General features: G+C 61.8%; 1 protein-coding gene across 4 annotated transcripts in view; it reads right to left on the bottom strand.

Annotated features, from left to right (window-relative positions):
• LOC125630863 (microtubule-actin cross-linking factor 1, isoforms 6/7) overlaps window positions 1-27,745 on the bottom strand; it is a 155,642-nt gene that overhangs the window by 95,833 nt on the left and 32,064 nt on the right. The window contains exons 1-5 of one of the 4 annotated variants that reach the window (XM_048837003.2): window positions 12,480-12,597; window positions 5,317-5,874; window positions 2,938-3,009; window positions 2,385-2,555; window positions 1,512-1,678 (exon numbers count right to left, since the gene is read on the bottom strand). In XM_048837003.2, coding sequence (XP_048692960.2) covers window positions 1,512-1,678; window positions 2,385-2,555; window positions 2,938-3,009; window positions 5,317-5,814 — 908 coding nt within the window. In that variant the 5' untranslated portion in view covers window positions 5,815-5,874; window positions 12,480-12,597. Of the gene's footprint in view, window positions 1-1,511; window positions 1,679-2,384; window positions 2,556-2,937; window positions 3,010-5,316; window positions 5,875-7,970; window positions 8,736-12,479; window positions 12,610-16,087; window positions 16,168-27,745 lie in introns of those variants that run through there. The other 3 variants (XM_075124840.1, XM_048837002.2, XM_048837001.2) reach the window with 3 other exon arrangements.

Consider the following 27,745-nt stretch of genomic DNA (forward strand, 5'->3'; position numbering starts at 1 on the left):
CCCAGTCCTGGCAAACCCAGACTTTGACAAGCCCTTTGTGGTGTTCACCGACGCCTCCGACACGGGACTGGGGGCGGTGTTAATGCAGGAGGATGAAAAGGGGGAGAGACACCCCATTGTGTACCTGAGCAAGAAGTTGCTACCCCGGGAGCAACACTACGCGGCCATCGAGAAGGAGTGCCTGGCCATGGTGTGGGTCCTCAAGAAACTAGAGCCCTATCTCTTCGGGCGGCACTTCACCGTCTACACCGACCACTCTCCCCTGACCTGGCTGCACCAGATGAAAGGAGCCAACGCCAAACTCCTGAGATGGAGCCTGCTCCTGCAGGATTTCGACATGGACGTGGTCCACGTGAAGGGAAGTGCCAACCTGATAGCGGATGCGCTGTCCCGGAGAGGGGGCCCCGAACTTCCCCAGGTCACTGGTCACAGTGACCCCGTTCAGTTCAGTCTCGAAGGGGGGAGAGATGTGAGGATGTGACGCAGCAGGGAGGGGGGAGTGTTGACCTGAGAATGTGCCCTGGGGATGGGAGACCTGAGAGCCTGTCACCTGAGCCAGGAGGGGGCGGGGGAAGTAACACCTCTGCCCAGGAATGTGGACGGAGACTGCAGCAGGGAACCTGCTGGGTGGGTTTTAGTTTTCAGTTTGGGGCTGGGTGGAGGAACACAGGGAACCCCAGGGCTGGGGTCTAAGCTCCCTGCTCCCCCAGAAGGACGTGATTGAGGGGTCCTGGTTGTACCCACAAGCTCTGTTGTGGACTGTGTTCCTGTTGTCCAATAAACCTTCTGTTTTACTGGCTGGCTGAGAGTCTCAGTGGATCCCAGGAAGAGGGGTGCAGGGCCTGAACTCCCCCACACTCCGTGACAGATCTACTTAGCCTGGGGCTAATATATCTGCCTTCTATTAGTCTCCTGTAGCCATCTGGCCCAGCCCTGTCACAGTATCCTCACACCTTCTTGTCAACTGTCTAAATGGGCCATCTTGTTTAACACTACAAAAGTTTTTTTCTCCTGCTGATAATAGTCTTAACTAATTAGCCTCTCACAGTTGGTATGGTAACTTCCCCCTTCTCTGTATGTATATATATATCTTCTTACTCTATGTTCCATTCTATGCATCTGATGAAGTGGGCTGTAGCCCACGAAAGCTTATGCTCTAATAAATTTGTTAGTCTCTAAGGTACCACAAGTACTCCTGTTCTTATTGTGAAAAAGGCCAGCCCAACAGTATACCAGGTAGAAATCAGGTCAAAGAAGCTAAACAAGCCAAAGTTAAAAATGGTTCTATTTGTCACAGCTTAAACCATGGAAAGGGGATTTCAAGCAGAAACCTCTAATTAGCCCCACCAAGGGGGGTCAGAAAAACGTTTATTTTGTCTTTTGGAGCTCCAAGGAAAGGCTGGAACCAGCAGAAGAACACCAGTGACCTGGGCACCATGATAAAGAAGCTGCTGGCCTCCCACTGGCCTCCACAGAGCCTCGCTGCACAGATCGCAGCTCCGCTAACTCACCTGGCGTTTGCCTTCTGGATCAGTTTTCCCCACTTCTCCTGCAGGTCTGAGAGGCCCACGCTTGCCTCCTGTCCATTTGTCCTGGCAGCTTGCTCACGAGGCAGCTGTCTGTCCTGCAGGACACACTCCACTCGGGGTTTCCGCTCCTCCAGAAGCCGTTTCAGGAGCTGTTAAGGAATCAGGGCACGGGGTGATGGCAGTGCTGTCCTCATGGCGAACCCAAGGGAATTTCCCCCAGTCTAGGCACGTCGTGGCCCTCAGCTTCAGGACAGTGATCCGAGCACCTTGCACAGCACCATGCACCCGGGGGACCAACCCACTACACCCCCCCACCCCAGCAGGGCCAGCCGCAAGCAGCAGTCAATTATCTCCAGCCCCGGGGGTGGGGGGTGGCAGACAGACCCCTCCAGACTGCAGGCAAGGCAGGGGCAGTGAGCAGGAGGCCAGGCAAGCATGTCCTGGGGGTGATGCCTGCCCCAGGTCCCAGGGCCGAGAGGCTGCTCAGCATCCGTCAGGCATTAGCCCCAGCAGGAGCAGCTGCCGAGGCCTGCCATGGAGCCAGAGCGCGGCCAGAGCAGCGCTCACTCCTGATGCGCTGCCCGGCACTGGCCACGGGCTGTACGCTGTGCCTCCTTGTCATGCCCTGCCTAGCGAGACGTCACCCCCCAGGGAGCAGGCCGCACCCTGAGTGCAGGCGTGGCCATGCTCAGCCACACACAGCAGGGATGCCTTGTCCTGGCAGCTCCCCCCAGGACCCAGCAAGCACAGCCAACCTCTCCCCAGAGCCCCCCCTTCCCCGGCACCTACAGCCCATGGTGGTGGCTGCGGTGGAAACCGCGGGGAGGGAGGGAGGGACCCCAAGGGCTCGCTCACCTTCTGCTCCTGCAGCTGGGCTTTCACCACCTTCACTTCAGAAGAAGGGGGCTTCTGGTTGCCAACCAGGTCCTCCATGTCAGCCACCCAGATCAGCAGCGTCTCCAGCGTGTCCTGGGCCTGCTCCACGCTCAGGGAGCCCTCCGGAAGCACGATGGCCTGCAGGGCACCCTGGGGGGAGAGGAAGATGCACCCGTGAGGACCTGGGATCCCCTTCCCCCCCGAGATCGGAGGGGCACAAGACCCAGCTGGCAAAGCAGCAGCCAGAGCTCCCTGCGACTCCTCAGGGCAGAGGGGCTGCCGGCTGGTTATCATGGACACGCCACCCCAGGGGTCTGCAATCATGACAGGACGCAGCCGAGCACCCCATGGGCAGCACCAACGACCCCAGTTAACAGCCCAGTCCCAATCCTGGGCACCCCGTCACTTTCGGCAGCATCCTACCCCGCTGCCCCACGGTAACCGCAGTGCCAGGCCCACGTGGGGCCAGCCCTCCCCTCGCCCCCCTCGGGGACTGGCCCTTATCATTGCCCATCCTTGGGGCAGCTGTTACCTTGCTGCTGAGCACGTCCCACTGCTCCTGCGAGCTGTCCCGGTCGGCAGGCAGGGCCCCTTTGCTCTGGAGCTGGTGGAGAGTCAGTCACAAAACAGCTGCTTTACACCCCCTGGACCAGGCGCCAGGGACTCCGACCCTCCGCTCCCAGCCAGCTGGGAGAGCAAGGCAGAGACCTCCCACACCACGCTGCTGCCTCTGCTGAGAGAGCCGTCGGCTTCAAGGGCAAAGCGGGGGCGCAAGGCTGTCTCCCCCTTCCAGCTTCTCGCTGGTAGCCGCAGCCACGGCCCAGCCCCGTCTGGGTGTGGGGATGAGCTGAGCACCCTGAGGGCGCAGAGGATGCTCCACAGCCCAGCTGGAGCTGGGTGCCACTTCCCTGGGAGCTCTCCCTACAGGCTGCGCCCAGGGGAGGCTCTCAGACCATTTGGCCAGGGGCCACGGCACGGCGTGGGCACGAGGCAGGTGGGGTTTGCTGGCCCGCCCCAGTGAAATGCAGGAGCAAGGAGCCAGTGAGGCACAGACAGAAACCAGGGTGCCACAAGCCCGTCCCCAGCTACGGTGCAGGGGGCTTGGGGGCTGGGCCTGAGACGGGCTGGAGCCAGGATACGTGTAACCCCCTGAGCCCTGGGGGTGACGATGTCTCCTGTGAAAGGAATAAGACAGTTCACTGGGAACACGGTCCCTGCTCCACACCCAGATCACGGCACGAGCCACAAGAAACAGCCCAGCCAGCCCAGCCAGCCCAGCCCCCATAACGCACCCACCTGGAACTGGAACCCCCCCAGCCCGGCCCCACAACACACTGGCCTGGCCCCCGTAACGCACCCATCCAGCACTGGAACCTCCCCAGCCTGGCCCCCCCAAAGCATCCACCCGGCCTGGGACCCTGTAACGCACCTGCCCAGCACTGGAACCCACCCGGCCCAGCACCCCCAAAGCATCCCCCCAGCCCAAGCCCCCTAATGCACCCGTCCGGCCCAGCCAGCCCGGCCCCCCGCAAAGCACCCACCCAGCCCGGCCCCCAGTAACGCACCCACCCAGCCGGGCCAGCCCGGTCCCAGGCATCTGCCAGGCCTGGCCCCCCAATGCACCCACCCGGCCCTGGAAATCACCCAGACCAGCACCCCCAAAGCACCCACCCAGCTCAGCCCCCCACTGCACCCACCCGGCACTGGAACCCCCCCAGCCCGGCCCCCCAAAGCATCCGCCAGGCCCAGGCCCCTAACACGCCCGCCTGGCCCCAGGGCCCGCCTGGCCCATCACGCCTAGTCACGGAAGCGTGTGACTCTTCCACTGGGGAGCCTGGGTACACCTGGCCCACGGCCCCGCCCCGGGGCCCACTCCCCTGAAAGCTGCACCCACGCTGGACCCCTGGCCCCGCTTGGCCTCCTCCCTCAAGGCCTGCAGGTGGAGGGGGACGGGCAGAGGCAGAGGGAGGGCAGGGCCTCGGGGGGAGAGGACAGTGGCAGTGGGGCGGAGCATGGCGGGGGGTCGCCTGGGCACCCTTTGGGAGTCAACGCGCTCTGCTCCCTGCCCGGCTCCAGGGAGAGCGGCCGAACGTGTGGGGGGAGGCGCGGGGAGAGGACAGTCCTCCCTCCCCCGCGGGTCACGTGGGGCGGGGAGAGCGCAGTGGGTGCAGACCGGGGGGCGGGTCTCTGGGCAGGGGAAACACAAGAGGCAGTCACATGTCCGGCCCTTGAGACTGTGCCCCTGGGGAAGCACCAGTCTCTATCCAGCCCCCCAACGCACCCGCCCCGCACCAGAGCCTGCCCGGCCCCCTAACTCAAGACACTCGGGACCAGAGCGCGCCTGGTCCTCCTAACGCACCCGCCCAGCACCAGAGCAGGCCGGGCATGGTCCCCTAATGAACCTCCCAGCGCCACAGCCTGGCCCTCCTAGCGCCCCTGCCCGACGGCCCAGCCCATCTCACACACCTGCCCGGCACCGCAGCCCGGCCTGGCCTGGGGCCCCTGAGTCGCACCCTCCCGTACCCCAGCCCAGCCCTCAGAGCAGAACCTGCCCAGAGCCAGCCAGGCCTGGCTGTCGGAGACGCTCCGACATGGTCCTGCCGCCGGAGGTCGCTGGGACACCCCGGGACACCTGCCCCCACCCGCCAAAGTCTCTGGCCCTGTGCAGGCTGTGGGGCCATGGGGCGTCACCAGAGCCTGCAGCGCGCTCCCCTCACATTGGTGTGCTCCCCACCCCGCCCCAGAGGATAAAGGCCAGGACTCCTGGCCTGCCGGGGGAACCCCACAAACAAACAGCTCCAGGGCAGCGAGCTCCCTGCAGAGCCCTGTGTGCAGCCTGGGGGCCGATGCGGCATCCCTGGCCTGGCTGCTGGACGCCGAGGGGTCCGAGAGGCTGGCACAGGTTATTAACCTCCGTCCGCTCCCCGGCACACTCCGTCAGCACCTTCACCGTCCTGGTGACGACGGGCTCCCCGCCCGGGTATTCGGTCACTTCTACAATCTCCGTCACGATGGTCTCCGTCACCTCGGTCACCTCGGTCACCTCCCTGGTGCTGACGGGCTTCCAGGCCCAGCTGCTGCCCGAGTTCCTGTGGGGGGCACCTCTCGGGGGGGTCCAGGCTGCCCCAGCTGCTTCCAGCTGGGCTTTGAGGGGGTTGCAGCCCCTGCTCCCGTTCTGCACCTTGGGCAGGGGGCTGCTCGCCTGGCTCTTAGCCGGGCCTGGGCTCAGGCTCCAGCCGTTCTCGATCACCACCGGGTTCAGGGGAGACTTGTCGGGGGCCCCAGCTCTGGCGTCACAGTTGTTCCTCCCCGCCGGGTGCTCGGGGCCAAGCCCCACGTCCTTCAGGAACTCCTCCGGCGCCTGGCTCTTGTCTCCCAGGCAGCTGGGCCTGCCCGGCGCGTTCCCCATGGCCAGAGGGTGGCCCCGAGCAGGCGGGCCGGCCCGTCAGCCCTGCTGCTCAGAGCCAGCCTAGAACAAACGAGGGGCAGCCACATTACTGGTGTGGGACAGACACCGGCAGGCCACTCGGGACACAGGTCAGCAGGTCCCTGGGGACCTGCAGGCCCCAGGTCCCCCCGGGAGCGTGGGCCGTTCCCACCCGCTCTGGGAACCCGCCCAGGAGCCGCCTGCCGCTGCCCACACAAGATGCGCAGCCTCCCCCGAGGGATGGCGCGGAGGCTGCCTGGTGCAAGAGGGGCCTGGGCTGAGGCCCATCCTGCCATCCCGGGCACCAGCCCCCGACCCGGGGGTTTCAGCCCTTCCAGCCGGTCTCTTCGTCTCCTGACCAGCTGCCCAAATTCCTGCCCTGGGGGCAGTGCAGCTCCCAGAGCCCGGATCTGAGCACAGGGCTGCGAAGGGCTGAGCTCCGGGTGCGAGGAAGGGACAAGGCACCTGCAGCCGCCAGCCAGGAGAGAGGCTGCAGCCCTAAGGGGCCCGGGGCAGAGCAGGGCTGGGCTCGGGATGGGGACTGGAGCAGGGAGCAGGGCGAGGAGACGGGCTTAGGGAGAGGGGACAACAGGGCACAGAGGGACCTTGCTGCCCCAGGCCAACTCTGGGCTGGCAGGACATTCTCGGGACCTGTGTGGCGGGCGATGTCGGTGCTTAGGGCTAACAGGAATGTAGATGAAGGGGAATGAGGGAGGCAGCACAGGGCACCAGTCAGACGGGCAGCTGCTTCCAACCGGCATCGCTTTGTACCATTGGATTAACTCCTGGCCAAGCTGGAGCTGGGAGAAAAGAGCCATCTGTCTGCAGCGCCCTGACAAAGGGAGCACCGGGGGGTCTGAAAGGGGCGAGCTGCTACAGACCGTGGGGCTGGCGAACCATCAGTCACTGAAACACCCACACTGCAGACAGAAGTCAGACAGACAGCCCCATTCCGCTTTCAGCCAGCCACAGCCCATAAATCCCAGCATCACCCGGACACGGCCCCACCATCCCTGTGCAACCCCCCAGCCTCGCCATCTGCACCGTGCATCCATCACTCGGACACCAAGGCTCAACGTCCCACAGAGACGGATCGCCTGACCCCCACCCCCACCCACCGCCACCACGGAGCACCTGCCACCAGACACCAGCTTGCTGCTAAAAACACCCCCACCTTCCCCAGCAGTCACCCCATGGGCCACAACACACACACATGCCGGCAGAGTCCCTACTCTCTGCCAGGAATCAGTACAATCTGCAACACACACACGAGTCCCTACACCCTGCAACACACACACACACACACACACACACACACGAGTCCCTACACCCTGCAACACACACAAGACCCTACACCCTGCAACAGACACACACGAGTCCCTACACCCTGGAACATACACACACACACACACACACACACACACACGAGTTCCTACACCCTGCAACACACACAAGACCCTACACCCTGCAACACACACACACACGAGTCCCTACACCCTGCAACACACACACACACACGAGTCCCTACACCCTGCAACACACACACACACACACACACACGAGTCCCTACACCCTGCAACACACACACACACACACACACACACACAGAGGAGTCCCTAACTCCTGCAACACACATCCCTGCGAGTGGGAGCCCACATATCCTACTCTTGTGGCCCTATAATAAGTAAGTAACTTACACGGGAGCCCCCAAACCCTGCAACCAACAACCCCTGGAGTCCATCAGCACCCTGCACTAGACCCCTACCCATGGACAGCATGCCCCCATGGGAGTCGTACAGGAGCCACCGGCACCCTGCGACTGCCACACACTGACCCGTGCCCTGACCCACACACGCACAGGAACTACCTACCCGACCCATGTCGCCTCCCAAAGGAGCCGCCCGCCCACCAGCCCCGGACCCAGGTGTCTCAGCCAGCCACGCCCTGCCACCCCAGCAGGAGCCACCAGGCAGGTGAGCTGTGTCCGGGGGCAGAGGAGGGAGGTTCTGTCTCAGTGGTTAGAGCAGGTGGCTTGGGACCCAGGACGCCTGGGTTCTGTGTCTCTCGCCCGGCTTGGGTCAGTCATTCCCGGCGCTGGCCACAGGTTCTCCAGCTGGGGGGAGGAGAATGATACTTACCCTCGGTGACGTGCCCTGAGCTCCGCGGGCCAAAGGCTGGTCCAGGGAGAGTGTAAAACTGCTCGTTCCAGACAGACCCACGCCAGGGTGTGACAGACGCATGGGCAGCCTCTGGCCTGGGACAGGCCCGAAGGGCTGGAGGAGCAGCAGCAACAAGCCGGCGAGTCAGCCGCGGCTCCCGCTGTAGCGTCTGGCTGCCCGGGCGCCCGCCAGGGGCTCCCGCGGCCTGTGAGGCTGGCAGTGCCGGGCCCGCGGCGCAGGGCGGAAGCGTGCCCACCGACGCCGGCAGAGACTTTGGCTGAAGTTGCAGAGGCAGCGACGTCGTCTGGGCTGCCTGAACGGGCCTCATGCAAACCTGGTGGTGCCGGGGGGGCCTTTGGTGCCACTTCCAAGGCACTGGGCTGGCTGCTGCGTCCCACGCCGGCCACGTTCCGCAAGTGGGGTCTTCTCGGCCAGGCTCGGCCCAGGCTGCTGAGAAGGGCCAAGCGGGCCCCTGAGGCCAGCCCGGCTCGGCTCCTCGCTTCACCCGCTTGCTGGTGGCTTGGAGCGGTCACGCTGCAGCCACCGGGCTCGCCAGGGGGACAGGGACGGGAGAGGCGCTGGCCAGGACAGGCTGCTGGGAAACCAACTTTCCCGAGCCTCCACCTTCCCTCTGCCCAGGGCAGGAATCCCTGGTGCCAGGCGCCAGTCTGGCAGGTCAGGCCCCAGCGCCCGCCCTGTGCCGGGGCAGGTAGCAAGGTGCCGGCGGGGCCGGAGGAGAGGGTGGCCTCTCTTTGCAGCAGGGAAGACCCACCCTCACCCCTCGCCACCTCCCCTCCCCCTCTGACCCCTCTGCACACTCGCACTAATACAATAAGCCTGCTCCGTTAACTCTTTGCTCACTAATTCACAACTGGCCCTGTTACCGGGGAAACCCTCCGGGGACTCTCAGCCATCCTCGGAGGGGGAGGGGGGCAGGGCTTCCCACTCACAACCCATGGTGGAGCAGCAGCTTTCCCATAGGATTGCTGCAGGGATCCCCCGGGCACCTGCCCCCAGTGCAGCCGGTGCCAGCCCCCCAGCTCCAGCCCCCCAGCTCCAGCCCCGGGCCCAGATGCATGCGGGGGGGGGGCACTTGTGGGGCTGAGGCTTGGCCGGGACCCAGCTCACACCAAGGGGGCACGGGTGTCTCCTCCCTCCCCACAGTCCCCTGGGCCGCAGTGGCACAGAGCCTGGAGGGGGCTGCTCGTGCTATCGGGAACAGATACGGGGTCTTCACCAGGGCACAGGGCCTGTCCGGCTTCCTTCTGCTCCCCCTGGGGAGTCCTGCCCAGCAGCTCCAATGACAGGAGCCGCGGCCTCCGGCGGGGCGCCCACAGAGCCCTTGGCCTGCTCAGCACCATGGGAAGGGAGCCCCCCAATTGCTGGGGCTGGGGCTCACTCGCCAGGCGGCTTCTGGCTCCCTGCAGAGGGAACGTCCCAGCTGCAGGCCTGGCTGGCTAACAGGATTACAGGGGCACCATCAGCGCCTGCCTCGTCCCTGGCTGCCCCCAGCCCCCCTCGCTCCCCCTGGGCTCTGGCCGTCTGCCAGTCACAGATGGGCACAGCGCCCTCCCCCAGGGCTGGCATGCCATGCACTTTCCGGTGTGCCCGGCACAGAGCCGGGGCCTGGAGCAGGCGGCCGAGCTCTGCAGCCAAAGCCTTCCTGAGAGCCGCGGACCCTGGCAGGGGCTCGGGAGTCGGGGCCGGATGCTGCTCCTCCCCCTGCAGAGATGCCAACGCGTGGCCTTGGGGGCAGGCCCCTCCTAAGTCTCAGCCGCCGGCCAGACCTGCCATCTGGGAGCTGCTGCCCTCAGGGCCAGGACCAGCGCCCTGAGCGGGGCAGTACAGGGAGCAGGATCCTCACTGCTCTGGGGTGGGAGCCCACAACCCCACTGGCTTTTGTGCTGCGCACGCCACACCCCACTGCAAACCCCGCCCTGATTTGCTGGCCCCCCACGCCCCATGGGCGCAGCCGTGCAGCCCTGGTGCCCTCGCTGCGTTGGGCCTCGCGGCGTGGAAGGCGAGCATGGGGGGCGGAGGGGCGTGCTGACCCCGCCGCCGAAGAGGGAGCCCCCACAGCAGACTCCGCCGGGATGAGCAGGGAGTGAGGGGCCGGGAGTGCCTAGCCCCAGCCACATGGGCGCCTGGCTGCCCTTCGGACAGGCTGCTCCCAGGGAGCCCAGAGCGATGGACGGGACTCGTTCAAGCCTTTCCACCGGGCTTTCTCCTGAAAGACAAGTGGGCCGAAGGCCGAGCCGGGGGGCTTTTGTCTGCCCGGCTGCTGGAGGCACTGGGGGGAAATCAGCATATTCTCAGGCACCCCTTGCGGCGGGCGGGTGCCTGAGCTCTCTCTGACCAGCTCTGTCCCTTCCCGCAGCTCGGCAGCCCGGCTGCAGCCCTACTCTGAGCACCCTCCCAGGGGCTTAGAGCCGAGCGCCAGACAGAGCCAGCGGGCAGGACCCCTCTGTGCCTGGCCCCCACTTCCCAGTCTCTGTGGGTGCTCCTCCTCCAGCCCCTGGGTTTACCCACCCAACGCCCCCTGCCCCCGCCAGCCATACTGCCCCCCGCCCCCCCCAGCCTCCATGCCTCTTTCACCCTGCCAGCCCCCCCTCAACCCCTTTGCTCCTTCCCCGGGGCCCACAGGGGCTCGGGCTGAACGCCACGCAGGCCGCGGGGTGCTCCTCGACCCCCATGGGCCTGGGGGCTCTCACAGTACAGGTGGGCGCTCCCACCCAGGCGGGGCTCTCCTGCCTGCTAGGGTGGGGCAGGCCTTTGCTCTCCTTCCCCTGGAGGGTTATTCCCAAGGCGAGGCAGGGCATGCCCCGCGGCTCCGTCCCCCCCGTAGGGCAGGGGGGAGTCGAGCTGAGCGCAGGGGGCTGGGATCTGCGGCCTCGGATCCTGGGCGTTGGGTGGGTTTTGCCACGGGCTTTGTCTGTGCAGGGGCTGGGATGAATGGCCCTTTCAATTTGTGCTGTCATGGATGCAGCGGGAGCCGTGTGAGGCCAGGCCCGGAACAAAAGGCGCTGGGGAGGGATTCCATTCACCCCGCTGCCTGGCGGGGAGGGGCTGGCCAGGGCAGCTCTGGGCAGCTGGGCACTCCCCGCTGCGCTCCCTGCACACAGCGGACCTGCAGCCTGCCCAGAGGACGGGGACGAGGGGCCAGCACCGTGCGGGACGCGTTAACTCCCTGCCCACCACGCTGCGCGGCTGGGCCGGACACAGGCACCTGGGGGGTGTGAGCACACCGGGGCACAGCCTGAGCAGGGACCCACAGGCAGGGGGGAGTGGAGGGGAGGCTGGACAGGGACACGTGATTCTGGGCGGGGGAGCTGGGCAGGGTCACCTGGGGCCAGGGGCTGGGCAGGGACACACGGGTCCGGGTGGGGAGGGGGCTGAGCAGGGACACGCAGGTCTGGGGGGGGTGGACCTTGGCAAGGTCACACGTGTCCGGGGTGGGGGGAGGTGAACAGGGACACACGGATCCAGAAGGGCAGCTGGGCAGGGACACATGGATCCGGGGGAGGGGCCTGGGCAGGGACACATGGGTCTGGGGCAGACTGGAGGGCTGGGGAGGGACACATGGGTCTGGGGGAGGGGCCTGGGTAGGGACACATGGGTCTGGGGCGGACTGGAGGGCTGGGAAGGGACACATGGGTCTGGGGGAGGGGCCTGGGTAGGGACACATGGGTCTGGGGCAGACTGGAGGGCTGGGGAGGGACACATGGGTCTGGGGGAGGGGCCTGGGTAGGGACACATGGGTCTGGGGCGGACTGGAGGGCTGGGGAGGGACACATGGGTCTGGGGGAGGGGCCTGGGTAGGGACACATGGGTCTGGGGCAGACTGGAGGGCTGGGGAGGGACACATGGGTCTGGGGGAGGGGCCTGGGTAGGGACACATGGGTCTGGGGCGGACTGGAGGGCTGGGGAGGGACACATGGGTCTGGGGGGCTGGGCAGAGACACATGGGTCCAGGGGGCTGGGCAGGGACCCATGGGTCTGGGGGAGGGGCCTGGGCAGGGACACATGGGTCCAGGTGTGTGTGGCGGGGCCTCGGCCGGTGCAGGGCCCCAGGGTGAGGGGCCCCTTGCACAGGGCTGCCTAGGGCAGGTAGCGTAGGGCCCGGAATGGGGCTGTGCCCCTCACCCACCCACCCAGCGTGTGAAGGCAGGTGGTGCTGGGCAGGGACCTGGGCTGGGGCCCGGGGCCCGGGGCCAGTGCCGGGCAGGCTGAGCCCCTGGGGCAGGGAGGCCAAGGCACCGGCTGGATGCTGGGCAGCCATAGGGGAACCCGGCAGGTGGAGATCATAGAATCATAGAATATAAGGGTTGGAAGGGACCCCAGAAGGTCATCTAGTCCAACCCCCAAACCTCCGGTAGGAGCCCTGTGGCCCCCCCACACCAGCCAGCCAGGCGCAGGGCACCCAGCCCACTGCCAGGGGCTCCAGGCAGGGGGCTGCAGCGCCCAGCCCCAGCTCGCCCCGGCTCTCACCTCTGGGCTGGGCTCTCCGTCGGGCAGGGCCGGGAGCCTCTTCTCCATAGAGTCCAGCCAGCGACGCAGGGCGAGCAGCTGCTCCCGCACTTCCAGCCTCCAAGCCTGCCACTCGCTCCTCTTCCAGTCCCTGGGCGCAAGGACAGGACACAAGGAGAGCTATGGGGAGCAGTGCCACACGGTGCCCTGGCTGGGAGCAATCTGGGGCCCCCACCCCCATCCCCCTGGGGCTCCCTAGGAACTGGCCCCTCCCCACCCCCTGGGGCCCCCACCCCCACAGAATCACAGAATATCAGGGTTGGAAGGGACCTCAGGAGGTATCTAGTCCAACCCCCTGCTCGAAGCAGGACCAATTCCCAGTTAAATCATCCCAGCCAGGGCTTTGTCAAGCCTGACCTTAAAAACCTCTAAGGAAGGAGATTCTACCACCTCCCTAGGTAACCCATTCCAGTGCTTCACCACCTTCCTAGTGAAAAAGTTTTTCCTAATATCCAACCTAAACCTCCCCCACGGCAACTTGAGACCATTACTCCTCGTTCTGTCATCCATCCTCTTTGGAACCCCCTTTCAGGTAGTTGAAAGCAGCTATCAATCCCCCCTCATTCTTCTCTTCTGCAGACTAAACAATCCCAGCTCCCTCAGCCTCTCCTCATAACTCATGTGTTCCAGACCCCTAATCATTTTTGTTGCCCTTCGCTGGACTCTCTCCAATTTGTCCACATCCTTCTTGTAGTGGGGCGGGGGGGCCAAAACTGGACGCAATACTCCAGATGTGGCCTTACCAGTGCCGAGTAGAGGGGAATAATCCCTTCCCTAGATCTGCTGGCAACGGTCCTACTAATGCAGCCCAATACAATGCCTGGAGCCAGCCCCTCCCCACTCCCAGGGCCCCCACCTCCGTCCCCCTGGGGCTCCCTAGGGACTGGCCCCACTCTGCCACAAACTCCCAGTTTAGGGTGGAATGATATTGCCAATGTAACAAAAGGTCCAACTGATTCAGATCATGAGGGCCAGGAGGCTCAGCTCATGGGTCTCCAAGAGCCCCCACCTGGGGTTCTTGCCTGCCCCCATCTCCCTGAATGCTGCTGCTTCCTGGTGGGGGAGATGAGGCAGCATCACTGGGGGGGGGGGTGCCATGTCCCCAGGGTGCCCTGCTGGTGGTGGTGGGGGCAGTGTCATGGGGCGGCGGTGCATTAAGCACAGGTGAAGACGCAGGAACCAGACACAGGCTGGGACCAGGCCAGCCAGGGTGCCTCCTCGCCCTGGCCGCCCACCCGGGGGCAGGCTGGCACGGCCTTAGTTTGGCGCGAGGGGCAGCCTGACCCTCCATTGATCACATCCCGGGGGCAGGCTGGCACGGCCTTAGTCTGGCGCGAGGGGCAGCCTGACCCTCCATTGATCACATCCCGGGGGCAGGCTGGCACGGCCTTCGTCTGGCACGAGGGGCAGCCTGACCCTCCATTGATCACATCCCGGGGGCAGGCTGGCACGGCCTTCGTCTGGCGCGAGGGGCAGCCTGACCCTCCATTGATCACATCCCGGGGGCAGGCTGGCACGGCCTTCGTCTGGCACGAGGGGCAGCCTGACCCTCCATTGATCACATCCCGGGGGCAGGCTGGCACTGCCGTGGCCACTGCCAAACAGGCGCCGCATGGCTCAGCGACTCCAGTGCCCAGACATGTTCGGGGGCACCCGCTGCAGCAGGTCCCCTCGCTTCACCTTGGCTGCCCACTCCCTACTGTTAGGGGCCCCACCTCCTGCCGTGGGGCCCCACCTCCCGCCCCAGGGCCCAGCCACATGGCCTCTGCTGAGCTCTGCATTCTGCCCCATGTGTGACTGCAGACAGACAGACCTGCCCACAGCAGCGCAGACCCCAGCATCCCGCCTTCCCAAGCCACCCAGCCCTGCGGGAGCCCACAGGAAAGCCAGCCTCCCAGCGGACAGGGCTCACCCCGTGGTCTGTGGGCTCTGAGACTGCAGCACCCCGGCCCTGCCAGAGCCCCGGCTGGGCTGGCTCCGGCGCCCACGTGCCCTCAGCTGTGTGTGTCCAGGGGCTTGCCAGGGGTCCCTTGCAGCTGGAACATGTGTCTGGGCAATTCCCCAGTTACCCCAGCGCGAGGCAGACGTGCAGGGAACATCCCGGCCCTAAACCCCACCCAGCGCATCTCAGTGCCGGGCTCACAGGGCTCCTGCGACGGCACTAACCGGCCGTAGGGTCCGCGCTCAGGCTCGGCGACCCAGCATGCCGGCCCGAGCAGGAGCAGCCGCACGGCTACTCTGAGCGCCCTGCTGCGAGCCCCAGCCCGTGGACTCAGGCTCAGACTGGCGGCCCTGGGTTTTTGCAACGTAGCCATACCTTAGAGCGGGGTGGGGGGTGTCCTCAACCTTTTTCTCCCTGAGGCCCCCCCCCGCAACTTGCTATAAAAACGCCAGGGCCTGGCGGGGGGTGGGGGGGAAGGAGCACGGGCCTCCAGGCCTGGGGGGACCTTTGGGCATAGGCATAGTTTTACTTCTATTTGTGGGGGAGGCTGGTGGGGCTCAAGCCAGCTCCGCACAGGGGGGTCCAGGGAGGGAGCGCCACCTCCACCCCCTGACTCACTCAGGGGGCCTCCCATCCGGTCTGGGCTGTGGGGGGGCACAACCAAAAAATATAACTCAAAGCGGGAACGCAGAGAGGGGGTAGTTCAGGGGGCAGGGAGGGGGCAGCTAGGGGCTGTGTGCGGGCGGGGGTGTAGCTCAGGGGGCAATGAGGGGGTAGCTAGGGGCTGTGTGCGGGCGGGGGTGTAGCTCAGGGTGCAAGGAGGGGGTAGCTCAGGGTGCAGGGACGGGGTAGTTAGGGGATGTGTGTGGGCGGGAGGGGCTACCAGCTGCAGCAGGGGGTGTGCTGGGGCTCCTGGCTTCAGCCCCCCACTGCTCCTGGCTTGGGGGCGGAGGTTTGCCAGCTTTAGCCCCACGCCGCTCCTGGCTGGGGCAGGGGTTAGGGGGCTGCTGGCTGCAGCCCTGGAGCTTGGGGGAACCAGGTTTCAGCCACGGGGCTCCACGGCCCCTGAAAGGGCTCACGGACCCCCAGGGGGCTGCGGACCCCGCCTTAGAGCAGCTGCTGGTGAGATGGTCATTTAACCCCTTCCACAGCCAGAAGGGGCCACATCCAAAGGCAACCTCAGGAGCCTCATTGCTGACTCCCGCGGCTCCAGGTTTGAGTTGACCTGGAACGTATACTTGGGTGCAGGTCCCAGGGCTCTGGGCCCCCCAATCACTCTCTTCCCTGCCGGCACCTTGTGTCGCCGTTTACAGCTTTGCGGCGGGCGTGGGAAGGGCTCCCACAGCAGATCCCCGGTCGCTGTCACCCAGGGCAGGAGTCTTGCATGGCCATTTGGCCCAGGTCGTAGTGACCCCAGGGAGTGCTGGGCAGGGCAGAATGCCCCCCTCCCACCCATGAAATCTGCCTTTTCTGAAGCAGCCTGGCAGAGAGACCACTGCAAGGAGGAACAGTAACCCAGCCCTCTGCTGTGCCAACCCATGGACCTAGACAGGGCTCGCGTCTGCCACCTGGCAGTGCTGGAGGCCTGTGCTTGCCTCTCCCCAGTCTGTCCATCAGGGATCCATACCTCTCCAGCCCCTCTGTGCCTGGCGTTGGGGTCTCCGGGCTCTTTCCAGAGAGACTGGTGTCGTCCACAGCAAAAAGCTTCTGCAAAGATACCGCCGGGAAAGGGACACGGTTACAGCTCTTCTCCAGCTGGGTCTGCACCTTAGGGCTTGGAACAGGGTGAAAACCCAGAGGCCGGCACGCACTGCTGACTGGGCTGTGCCAGCTGGGTAGGGAGGAGAGAGCAGGCCAGGGACATGCACAGACTGGGCTGACGCTGCAAAGCCCAATGAGGACAGAGAACTGCCCTAAGAGGGGACCAGCCCAGAGCTGGGGCACAATCCCACGCCCGCCCCGCTCATTCCTGCAGCTGCAACGTCACTCAGCAGGATCCCCCCAACGCCTCCCACCGACTAGAGGCTACACACGTCACTGCTCTTCTCCCGGCTCTCTGCAGGCTCCCACTGAATCCACTCCCCAAGCCTCACCCCGTCCTACCAGCCGTCTCTCCAATCTCCTCCTCCCCATGGCTCACCCCAACCCCGTCCTACCAGCCGTCTCTCCAATCGACTCCCCACAGCTCACCCCAACCCCGTCCTACCAGCCGTCTCTCCAATCTCCTCCTCCCCACGGCTCACCCAAACCCCATCCTACCAGCCATCTCTGCAATTGACTCCTCCCCGCAGCTCACCCGAAATCTCCTCGTCCCCACGGCTCACCCAAACCCCGTCCTACCAGCTGTCTCTCCAATCTCCTCCTCCCTACGGCTCACCCCAACTCCCTCCTACCAGCCGTCTCTCCAACCGGCTCGTCCCTACGGCTCACCCCAACCCCGTCCTACCAGCCGTCTCTCCAATCGACTCCCCACAGCTCACCCCAACCCCGTCCTACCAGCCGTCTCTCCAACTGACTCGTCCCTGTGGCTCACCCCTACCCAGTCCTACCAGCCGTCTCTCCAACTGACTCATCTCTACGGCTCACCCCAACCCCGTCCTACCAGCCGTCTCTCCAATTGACTCCCCACAGCTCACCCGAACCCCTTCCTACCAGTTATCTCTCCAATCTCCTCCTCCCCAAGGCTTACCCAAACCCCATCCTGCCAGCCGTCTCTCACATCTACTCCTCCCAGCAGTTCACCCAAACCCCGTCCTACCCAGATGTCTCTCCTGTGTTGCACTCCGTATGCTTTATGAAAATACGCTTATGATGTGAATATGATACAACTAGAATATGCTTCATGCAAAAGATCTCTTGTAAGTTATCATTACAAAACCTATAATCTACTGAGTGTGGTCATCCCATTTGTTTGCAGGTGTTATTTCTAGGTCTGGAGTCAGGAAAATAAGACATAAACTTGTATCACTGATGTAAACACATTAAGTGGAAGCCATTAAGGGTGCTTCAGAATCAATGACCTGTCAATGGCTCTGTTTACCTGCAAGCCTTCCTGTGTAGGTGTGGGCCAGCCCAGGGAGAATGGAGGCTGGCGTCTCACAGGACATGTGACCATGTTACCTGATACTGGAATCCATCTTAAATGTGGGACTTTTCCATTTAGAGGGAGGGGTGGGGACCCAGAGACAAAAGATTCCCACCTTGTGCCAAAGCTATAAAAGGGGGTGCAACAGAACAAAGTGTTGTGGCCAGTCATGAGAAAACCCCTAGTTAACACCTGAGACGTCTACTGGAACTAACAAGGGCTGTACCAGGGGAAAGGATTGGGCCCAGACTAGGAAGGAGTCTAGTCTGTGAAAGAAGCTTATTGGAACATCTCGGAGGGTGAGATATTACCTGTATTCAGTTTCTTAATATATTAGCCTTAGACTTGTGTGTTTTTGCTTTATTTTGCTTGGTGACTTACTTTGGTCTGTCTGTTATTACTTGAAACCACTTAAATCCTATGTTTTATACTTCATAAATCAGTTTTGTTTATTAGTAAACACAGAGTAAGGGATTAATACCCAGGGGAGCAAACAGCTGTGCATATCTCTCTATCAGTGTCCGAGAGGGTGGACAATTTATGAGTTTACCCTGTATAAGCTTTATACAGAGTAAAACGGATTTATTTGGGGTTTGGATCCCATTGGGAGCTGCGTGTCTGGGTGCTGAAGACAGGAGTACTTTCTGAGTGTGTAATGTGACACAAATATGTGGACGATGATCAGGCAATGGCCTGACAGATCTCTTGGATTGGCACCTGCACCAGGAAGGCTGCCCATGATGCCTGTATCCTAGTCAAGTGACCCATCACAATCACCGCCGGGGGCACCTTTGCCAGCTCATAGCAGTGGTGGATGCAGGCCGTGATCCAGGATGAAATCCTCTGTGCAGACACTGGGCGACCTTTCGTCCTGCCTGCCACTGCCATGAACAACTGCGTTGACTTATGGAATAGCTTCGTTCTATCTATGTAGAAGGCCAGCGCTCTCCTGATGTCCAGGGTGTGTAGTCTGAGTTCCTCGTCAGACTCATGGAGCTTCAGACAGAAGACCGGTAAGTAAATGTTCTGGCCAGTATGAAACTGGGAAATGACCTTGGGCAGAAACACCGGATGCAGGACAACCTTGTCCTTGTAGAAGACCATATAGGCTGGCTCAGAGGTGAGCACCCTGATCTCGGATATCCTGCAGGCCGACATTATGGCAACCAGGAATTAAACCTTCCAGGAGAGAAGCAGGAGGGAGCAGGAAGCTAGAGGCTCAAAGGGAGTCCCCATGAGCCTTGATAGCACAAGATTCAGGTCCCGGGGGTGGGGGACCAGGTCCCAGACGTGCGGATAGAAGCGCTCCAGATCCTTCAAGAGCTGTGCCATCATAGGATGGGCAAAGAGAGACCTGGCTTGGAACAGAGGATACAATGCCGAAATGGCAGCCAGGTGGACCTTGATCGAAGAGAGGGACAACGCTTGGAGTTTGAGGTGCAGCAGATAATCCAACTTGTCCTGCAGTGAGGCTTGCTCAGCCCTGAGACACCGCTCCAAAGCCCAGCACTCGAACCTTTGTCATTTAGCCAGGTGGGTTGCCCTGGTGGAGGGTTTCCTGCGACCCAGCAAGACCTGTTGGACGTGGGTGGAGCTTCCCCCCCGTCTGCGCTTAGCCACGCAATAGCCAAGCCGTCAAGTGCAGCACTGCCAGGTTCGGGTGTGGCGGATTGCAGTGGTTCTAGGACAGCAGATCTGGCCAAAGAAGCGGTGGAAGAGGGGTGGCTGCTGAAAGGCTCAGCAACGTGCCGAACCGGTGCTGACGGGCTACACGAGGGCTACCAGGATAACCATTGCTCTGTCCTGCTTGACTTTCACGAGGACCCCATGAATGAATGGCACTGGTGGGAAGGCAAACATCAGTGCCCCCGACCATGGAATGAGGAAGGCGTCCGAAAGGGAACCTCTTATCCAGACCCCAAATCAAACAGAACCCATGACACTTTCTGTTTTGCTGGGACGCGAACAGGTCCACCTGGGGAGTCCCACACGATGGAAGATGATGCTGTCCACCTCTGAGACGAGACGGTCCTGCTGAGGGGTAGGTGGGCAGGTGCCAGGCAGGTGGGCAGGTGCCGGGCAGGTGGGCAGTGTTCAGATGAACGTTGTGCCGCACACAGAAGTCCCAGAGTCTGAGCACCTCCTGACAAAGGGCCAAAGACCTTGCACTTCCCTGCCTATTGATCTAATACATCGTGGCGGTGTTGTCCGTCAGGACCTGCACCCCTTTGCCTCCCAGGAGGGGCAAGAAGGCCTGGCCGGCCAGGGGAACCGCCCTGAGCTCCCTCATGTTGGTGTGGAGGGCGAGGTTGTCCCACAGCCAGTGGCCTGGGTGATCAGCATGCCCAGGTGGGCTCCCCAGACCAAATATGAAGCGTCGGAGACCAGGGTCAGCAAAAAGGTGGGGGCCACGAAGGGAACTCCCTCTAGCACTGACGTGGGGTCCAACCACCAATACGGGGTGACAGGACGTGGTTCAGCACCCTGACCACTGGGTCCAGCCCGTCTCTATTGGGAATATAGACCGAGGCCAGCCACGCTTGCAGAGGCAGTAGATGGAGCTGCGTATGGGTGACCATGTACGTGCACGCGGCCATGTGGCCCATCAGACGTGGACCCTAGTGAGTGGGTGGCTCTTCGAATGGGAGATCAGGTCTGACATAGCCTGAAAACGCGCCTGCAGAAGGAAGGCCCTGGGTCACGTGGAGCCAAGGGCTGCCCCGAAGAATATCCTATGCACTGGACTGGCGTTAACATGACTTTGTTCTGCTTATTAGTGGGTCCAGATTGTGGCAGCTGGAACTCACCAGATCGAGGCTCCTCTGCACCTGCTCCCGAGACCTGCCCTTGGTGAGCCAGTCGTCGAGATACGGGAAAATCTGGTCCCCTCGACGTCTCAGGTACATGGCCACCGGCGCCATGCATTCCGTGAACACCCTGGGGGCTGAGGACAGGCCAAGGGGCAGCGCCGTGAATTGAAAATGGCGCCTGCCCACCATGAAGCGGAGGAAACACCTGTGACCGGGGAATATGGAAATGTAGAAATAAGTCAAGCCACGTACCAGTCTCCTGGATCCAGGGAAGGGATGGTGGAGGCCAGTGAAACCATGTGAAACTTCAGTTTCTTGAGAGTCTTGTTGAGGCTCCGCAGGTCCAGGATGGGTCTGATGCCCCCTTTTGCTTTTGGGATTAGGAAGTACCGGGAGTAGAACCCCTTCCCTTTCATGTCCTGAGGGATCTCCTCCACTGTCTCAGGCAAGAAGGTTCTCGACCTCCTGAATGAGGAGTTGCTTGTGAGAAGGGTCCCTGAAGAGGGACGGGGAAGGGGGGTGGGGTGGGAGGGAGGGGAGGCTGTAAACTGCAAGGGATAGCCCTGAGATATTATGTCCAGCACCCAGCGGTCCGAGGTGACCTGTGACCAGGCTGCATGGCGGGGTGAAGGTGGGTGACGGGAAAAGGAACTGCGGATCTGGTGAATTGGCTGGGGTGTCGCTCTCGAGCGCGCCATCAAAACGAGCGCGTCTGGCCTCCAGACTGTTTCGCCGGGCCAGGCTGCACCGGTGAGCGGGAGGCAGAAGGGCGGCACTGGCTGAACCCAGTGTCTCTGTCCCTTCTCCCAGCAGACCCCACACGAGGCTGCCGTGACCTTGGCAATGGAGGCAGCCAGAACTGCGGCGTGTGCCGACTGCGGCATGTGCCTGCCCAGCGAGCGAAGGGTGCCTCGGGTGTCTTTCAGCCCATGCAGCCTCGCGTCCGTCTGGTCAAATAACAGACCGTTCCCTTCGAATGGGAGGTCTTGGACGGAGGTCTGCATCTCCTGGGAGAGTCCGGCGGTTTGAAGCCAGGAGCTGCACCTCATCCCCACCGCGGACGCTACCGAGTCCGGAGCATCCCAGGCCATCTGCCGAGTCCGGCGCATCCCAGGCCATCTGGAAGGAGCACCAGGCCACCACGGTGTATCCAACTCCTGGGCCAAGCCCTGCAGAAGGGACTCCTTGAACTTACAGAGGGAGTTCCATAAATTAAAGTTGTAACAGCCCAAGAGGGCCTGGTGATTTGCCACCTGTCACGGCGTGAGGGGGAGTCAGGACCTTGCACCCCCCCCACTTTCTGCGATTCCCCAAGACTCTCAGCCAGCCAGTAAAATGGAAGATTTATTAGGGACGACAGGAACATAGTCCAGACCAGAGCTTGCAGGTACAAATGGGACCCCTCAGTCAGGTCCTTCTGGGGGGCAGGGAGATTAAACCCCAGACTTGGGGGCTCCCTCCTCTTCCCCAGCCAACTCCAAACTGGACAAAACCCTCCAGCCATCTCACCCAGCCTCCCCTGAGCTCCTCCTCCAGCCTTTGTCCACTTTCCCTGGCAGAAGGTGTCACCAGGACCCAACTCCCCTCCCGGCTCAGGTGACAGGCTCAGGTATCATCCCAGCCAGTGAAGTCACCCCCTGCTACCCCATCACCGATCAGACAGTCCCAGTAAACTCCCCTGCCACATTCCTAGGTCAATCCGCCCCTGCTCCATCCCAACTCTCCCCCCTTCGAGACTGAACTGAGCGGGGTCACTCTGACCAGTGACCTGGGGAAGTTTGGGGCCCCCTCTCCGGGACAGCGCATCCGCTATCAGGTTGGCACTTCCCTTCACGTGGACCACGTCCATGTCGTAATCCTGCAGGAGCAGGCTCCATCTCAGGAGCTTGGCGTTGGCTCCTTTCATCTGGTGCAGCCAGGTCAGGGGAGAGTGGTCGGTGTAGACGGTGAAGTGTCGCCCGAAGAGATAGGGCTCTAGTTTCTTGAGGGCCCACACCATGGCCAGGCACTCCTTCTCGATGGCCGCGTAGTGTTGCTCCCGGGGTAGCAACTTCTTGCTCAGGTACATGATGGGGTGTCTCTCCCCCTTTTCATCCTCCTGCATTAACACCGCCTCCCGTCCCGTGTCGGAGGCGTCGGTGAACACCACAAAGGGCTTGTCAAAGTCTGGGTTTGCCAGAACTGGGCCACTGACCAGAGCCTCTTTCAGCGCCCGGAAAGCCTCCTGGCACTGCTTGGTCCAGACCACCTTGTCTGGCTTCCCCTTCTTGCATAGCTCGGTGATGGAGGCGGCTAGGGTGCTAAAACGGGGCACAAACCTTCGGTAGTATCCTGCCATCCCAATAAAGGCTTGGACCTGCTTTTTGGTTTGGGGAGCGGGCCAGTCTGTAATCACCTCCACCTTGGCTGGTTCCAGCTTTACGCGGCCGCTCCCCACCCGATGGCCCAGGTAAGATATTTCAGCCATCCCCACCTTGCACTTCTCCGCTTTTACAGTCAGCCCAGCCCCCTGGAGTCGGTCCAGCACTTGTCTAACCTGGGACATATGGTCCTCCCAGGTCTGGCTAAAGACACAGATGTCATCAATATACGCCACGGCAAAACTCTCCATCCCCCTCAGTAGCTGATCCACCAGACGCTGGAAGGTGGCCGGTGCTCCCTTGAGGCCGAAAGGCAGGGTCAGGAACTCATAGAGCCCCAGAGGCTGATTTCAGCCGGGCATCTGCATCCAGCAGCACTTGCCAGTAGCCCTTTGTAAGGTCCATGGTGGTAAGGTACCGAGCTCCTCCCAGCTTGTCTAGGAGCTCATCAGGCCTGGGCATGGGGTAGGCATCCAATTCAGTGACGGCATTGAGCTTCCGAAAGTCCACACAGAACCGGACCGACCCGTCCTTTTTGGCGACCAGCACCACCGGCGAGGCCCAAGGGCTGGCCGATGGCTGGATCACCCCCAAAGCCAGCATGTCCCGGACCTCTCTTTCCAGGTCCTGAGCAGTTTTCCCTGTGACTCGGAAGGGGGAGCATCTTATCGGCGGGTGCGACCCTGTCTGCACCCGGTGGACAGTCAGATTAGTGCGTCCAGGCTGGTTGGAAAACAGCTGTCGGTATGGACGCAGCACCCCCCTGACCTCAGCTTGCTGGGCAGGGGTTAGCTGATCCGAGAGGGGAATTGTTTCCAGGGGGGGGGACCAGCTCTGGTCCCAGGGAATAGATCTACTAAAGGGTCATCTCCCTGCTCCTCCCACTGTCCACACACGGCCAACATCACATTCCCCCGGCATAATATGGCTTCATCATATTCACATGGTACACCCGGCGGTGGTGCGCCCGGTTCGACAGCTCCACCACATAGTTTACCTCTTTGAGCTGCTTGACAATCTTGAAAGGGCCCTCCCAGGCGGCCTGTAGTTTGTTCTTTCTCACGGGGATGAGAACCATCACCGGATCCCCGGTGGCATAGGCACGGGCCCGTACCGTGCGGTCATACCAGACCTTCTGCTTCTTCTGGGCTCTGGCCAGATTCTCCCTGGCCAGGCCCATGAGTTCAGCCAGTCTCTCTCGGAAGATCAGGACATACTCCACCACTGACTCTCCATCGGGAGTGGCCTTCCCCTCCCACTCGTCTCTCATCAGGTCATAGAATCATAGAATCATAGAATATCAGGGTTGGAAGGGACCCCAGAAGGTCATCTAGTCCAACCCCCTGCTCGAAGCAGGACCAATTCCCAGTTAAATCATCCCAGCCAGGGCTTTGTCAAGCCTGACCTTAAAAACCTCTAAGGAAGGAGATTCTACCACCTCCCTAGGTAACGCATTCCAGTGTTTCACCACCCTCTTAGTGAAAAAGTTTTTCCTAATATCCAATCTAAACCTCCCCCACTGCAACTTGAGACTATTACTCCTCGTTCTGTCATCTGCTACCATTGAGAACAGTCTAGAGCCATCCTCTTTGGAACCCCCTTTCAGGTAGTTGAAAGCAGCTATCAAATCCCCCCTCATTCTTCTCTTCTGCAGGCTAAACAATCCCAGCTCCCTCAGCCTCTCCTCATAACTCATGTGTTCCAGACCCCTAATCATTTTTGTTGCCCTTCGCTGGACTCTCTCCAATTTATCCACATCCTTCTTGAAGTGTGGGGCCCAAAACTGGACACAGTACTCCAGATGAGGCCTCACCAATGTCGAATAGAGGGGAACGATCCCGTCCCTCGATCTGCTCGCTATGCCCCTACTTATACATCCCAAAATGCCATTGGCCTTCTTGGCAACAAGGGCACACTGCTGACTCATATCCAGCTTCTCGTCCACTGTCACCCCTAGGTCCTTTTCCGCAGAACTGCTGCCGAGCCATTCGGTCCCTAGTCTGTAGCGGTGCATTGGGTTCTTCCGTCCTAAGTGCAGGACCCTGCACTTATCCTTATTGAACCTCATCAGATTTCTTTTGGCCCAATCCTCCAATTTGTCTAGGGCTCTCTGTATCCTATCCCTCCCCTCCAGCGTATCTACCACTCCTCCCAGTTTAGTATCATCCGCAAATTTGCTGAGAGTGCAATCCACACCATCCTCCAGATCATTTATGAAGATATTGAACAAAACCGGCCCCAGGACCGACCCTTGGGGCACTCCACTTGATACCGGCTGCCAACTAGACATGGAGCCATTGATCACTACCCGTTGAGCCCGACAATCTAGCCAGCTTTCTACCCACCTTATAGTGCATTCATCCAGTCCATACTTCCTTAACTTGCTGACAAGAATACTGTGGGAGACCGTGTCAAAAGCTTTGCTAAAGTCAAGAAACAATACATCCACTGCTTTCCCTTCATCCACAGAACCAGTAATCTCATCATAAAAGGCGATTAGATTAGTCAGGCATGACCTTCCCTTGGTGAATCCATGCTGGCTGTTCCTGATCACTTTCCTCTCATGCAAGTGCTTCAGGATTGATTCTTTGAGGACCTGCTCCATGATTTTTCCAGGGACTGAGGTGAGGCTGACTGGCCTGTAGTTCCCAGGATCCTCCTTCTTCCCTTTTTTAAAGATTGGCACTACATTAGCCTTTTTCCAGTCATCCGGGACTTCCCCCGTTCGGGGAAGGTCCTGGAGGCCCCTCACCCTCCTTCCATATAACAGTTCGAAAGGCGAAAATCCGGTAGACTCCTGGGGCACCTCCCTGTACGCGAACAGCAGGTGAGGTAAGTACTTGTCCCCATCCTGCGGGTGCTAGTTCATAAAAGTTTTCAGCATCATCCTTAGCGTCCCATTGAACCTCTCCACCAGCCCATTGGACTGGGGGTGATAAGCTGAGGCCCAGTCGTGCCGGACCCCACATTTCTCCCACAAGCACCGGAGCAGGGCCGACATGAAGTTGGAGCCTTGGTCTGTCAAGGCTTCCTTGGGGAACCCCACTCGGCTGAAAATGGTCAGGAGCGCATCGGCCACGGTGTCTGCTTCAATGGAAGCTAAGGGCACTGCCTCAGGGTAGCGGGTGGCAAAATCTACCACCACCAGAATGTATTTCTTCCCCGACCCGGTCGTCTTGCTGAGAGGCCCCACGATGTCCATGGCCACCTTCTGGAAAGGCTCCTCTATGATGGGCAAAGGTCTCAAAGCCGCTTTCCCCTTGTCCCAGGCCTTCCCCACCCTCTGACAGGGGTCACAGGATCGGCAATACTGCCGGACCGTGGTAAAGACCCCGGGCCAGTAAAAGTTCTGTAGCAACCTCTGCCGGGTGCGCCGGATTCCCTGGTGCCCTGAGAGGGGGATGTCATGGGCCGGGTACAGGAGCTTGGGGCGATACTTCTGGGGGACCACCAGCTGCCTCCTGATCCCACAGGACTCCACTTCCCCTGGGGGAGCCCATTCTTGGTACAGGAACCCCTTCTCCCACAGGAACCTCTCCTGGCAGCCTCTCCTCATGGTCCGTCCCACACTGAGGTCGGCCAGGTCCCTGAGCTTGCGCAAGGAGGGATCTTTCCTCAACTCGGCCTGGAACTCAGCGGCTGGGGAAGGGATGGGGACCGGTTCCCTCTCATTGGCCGGGTCTGAGGCCTCAGCCTCTCTGAGTCGTGCCCCTCGGCGCTCCCTCCCCACCAGGATAGGGTCCTGCGCCTCCGGTGTGCTACCCTCCCCAAGGTCAGGGCGCAGTGCCCCTCGCCGGCTCTGGCTACGGGTCACAACCAGGGCGGTCTGGGGGTTGCCTGGCCAGTCCTCTAGGTCTCCCCCCATCAAAACCTCAGTGGGCAAATGGTGGTGTACCCCCACATCCTTGCGGCCCTCCTTGGCCCCCCATTTCAGGTGTACCCTTGCCACAGGCACCTTAAATGGGGTTCCGCCCACCCCCGTCAGGGTCAGGTAGGTGTTGGGCACCACCCGATCTGGGGCCACCACCTCGGGCCGGGCCAGCGTCACCTCCGCGCCCGTATCCCAGTATCCATTGACCTTCCTCCCATCCACCTCCAGGGGAACAAGGCACTCTCTCCGGAGGGACAGCCCCGCGCCCACCCTGTAAACCGAGCACCCTGAGTCCAGAGCCTCCAGCCCTCTGGCGGAGCTGGCCGGGGGTACTCTTCCCTCTGGAGCAGGTGGTAAACTGGTAGCCCCCCTTGCCTGGGTCGTCTGCCCCTCGTCCAGCTGGGTCCCTACCCAGTTAACCCTGGGTAGGTTGGGTCTGCTCAGTTTGTCCCTGAGCCCGGGGCACTGGGACCGTACGTGGCCTCTCTGGCCACAGTGATAGCAGCTCAGGTCACGTCGGTCCCCTCGAACAGGTTGGAGGGGCCCGACGCCAGGCGTTCCCCTTGGGAGGGGGTTCTCCCTATTTCCCCGCTGGGAGGCCCCCTGGTGACTCTCTCTCTGCATCGGAGGGGGCCTGTTCTTTTGGGACTCCTCCCGGCTACCCCCTGAATGACTGTTCACAAACTCGTCGGCCAGCTGCCCTGCGTGCTGGGGGTTCTCTAGCTTTTTGTCCACCAACCACAGCCTCAGGTCGGAAGGGCACTGTTCATACAGTTGCTCCAGTACAATTAGGTCAAGCAGGTCCTCTTTAGCTTGGGCCCCAGCTGTCCACTTGCAGGCATATCCCTGCATCCGGTTGACCAGTTGTAGGTAGGTGACCTCAGGCGTTTTACGCTGACTCCGGAACCTTCTCCGGTACATCTCGGGGGTCAGCCCAAACTCACGGAGCAGGGCCTGTTTGAACAGTTCATAGTCCCCTGCCTCCGCCCCTGTCATTCGGCTGTACACCTCCACGGCTTTGGGGTCCAGTAATGGGGTGAGAAACTGGAGCCTGTCTGCAGGGTCAACCCTGTGCATCTCGCAGGCATTCTCAAAGGCCGTCAGGAAGCTATCTATGTCCTCCCCCTCCTTACGCTGGGCCAGGAAGCACTTATCAAAG

The sequence above is a fragment of the Caretta caretta genome, chromosome 2 (genome assembly GCF_965140235.1).
Source record: "Caretta caretta isolate rCarCar2 chromosome 2, rCarCar1.hap1, whole genome shotgun sequence".
NCBI lineage: Eukaryota > Metazoa > Chordata > Testudines > Cheloniidae > Caretta > Caretta caretta.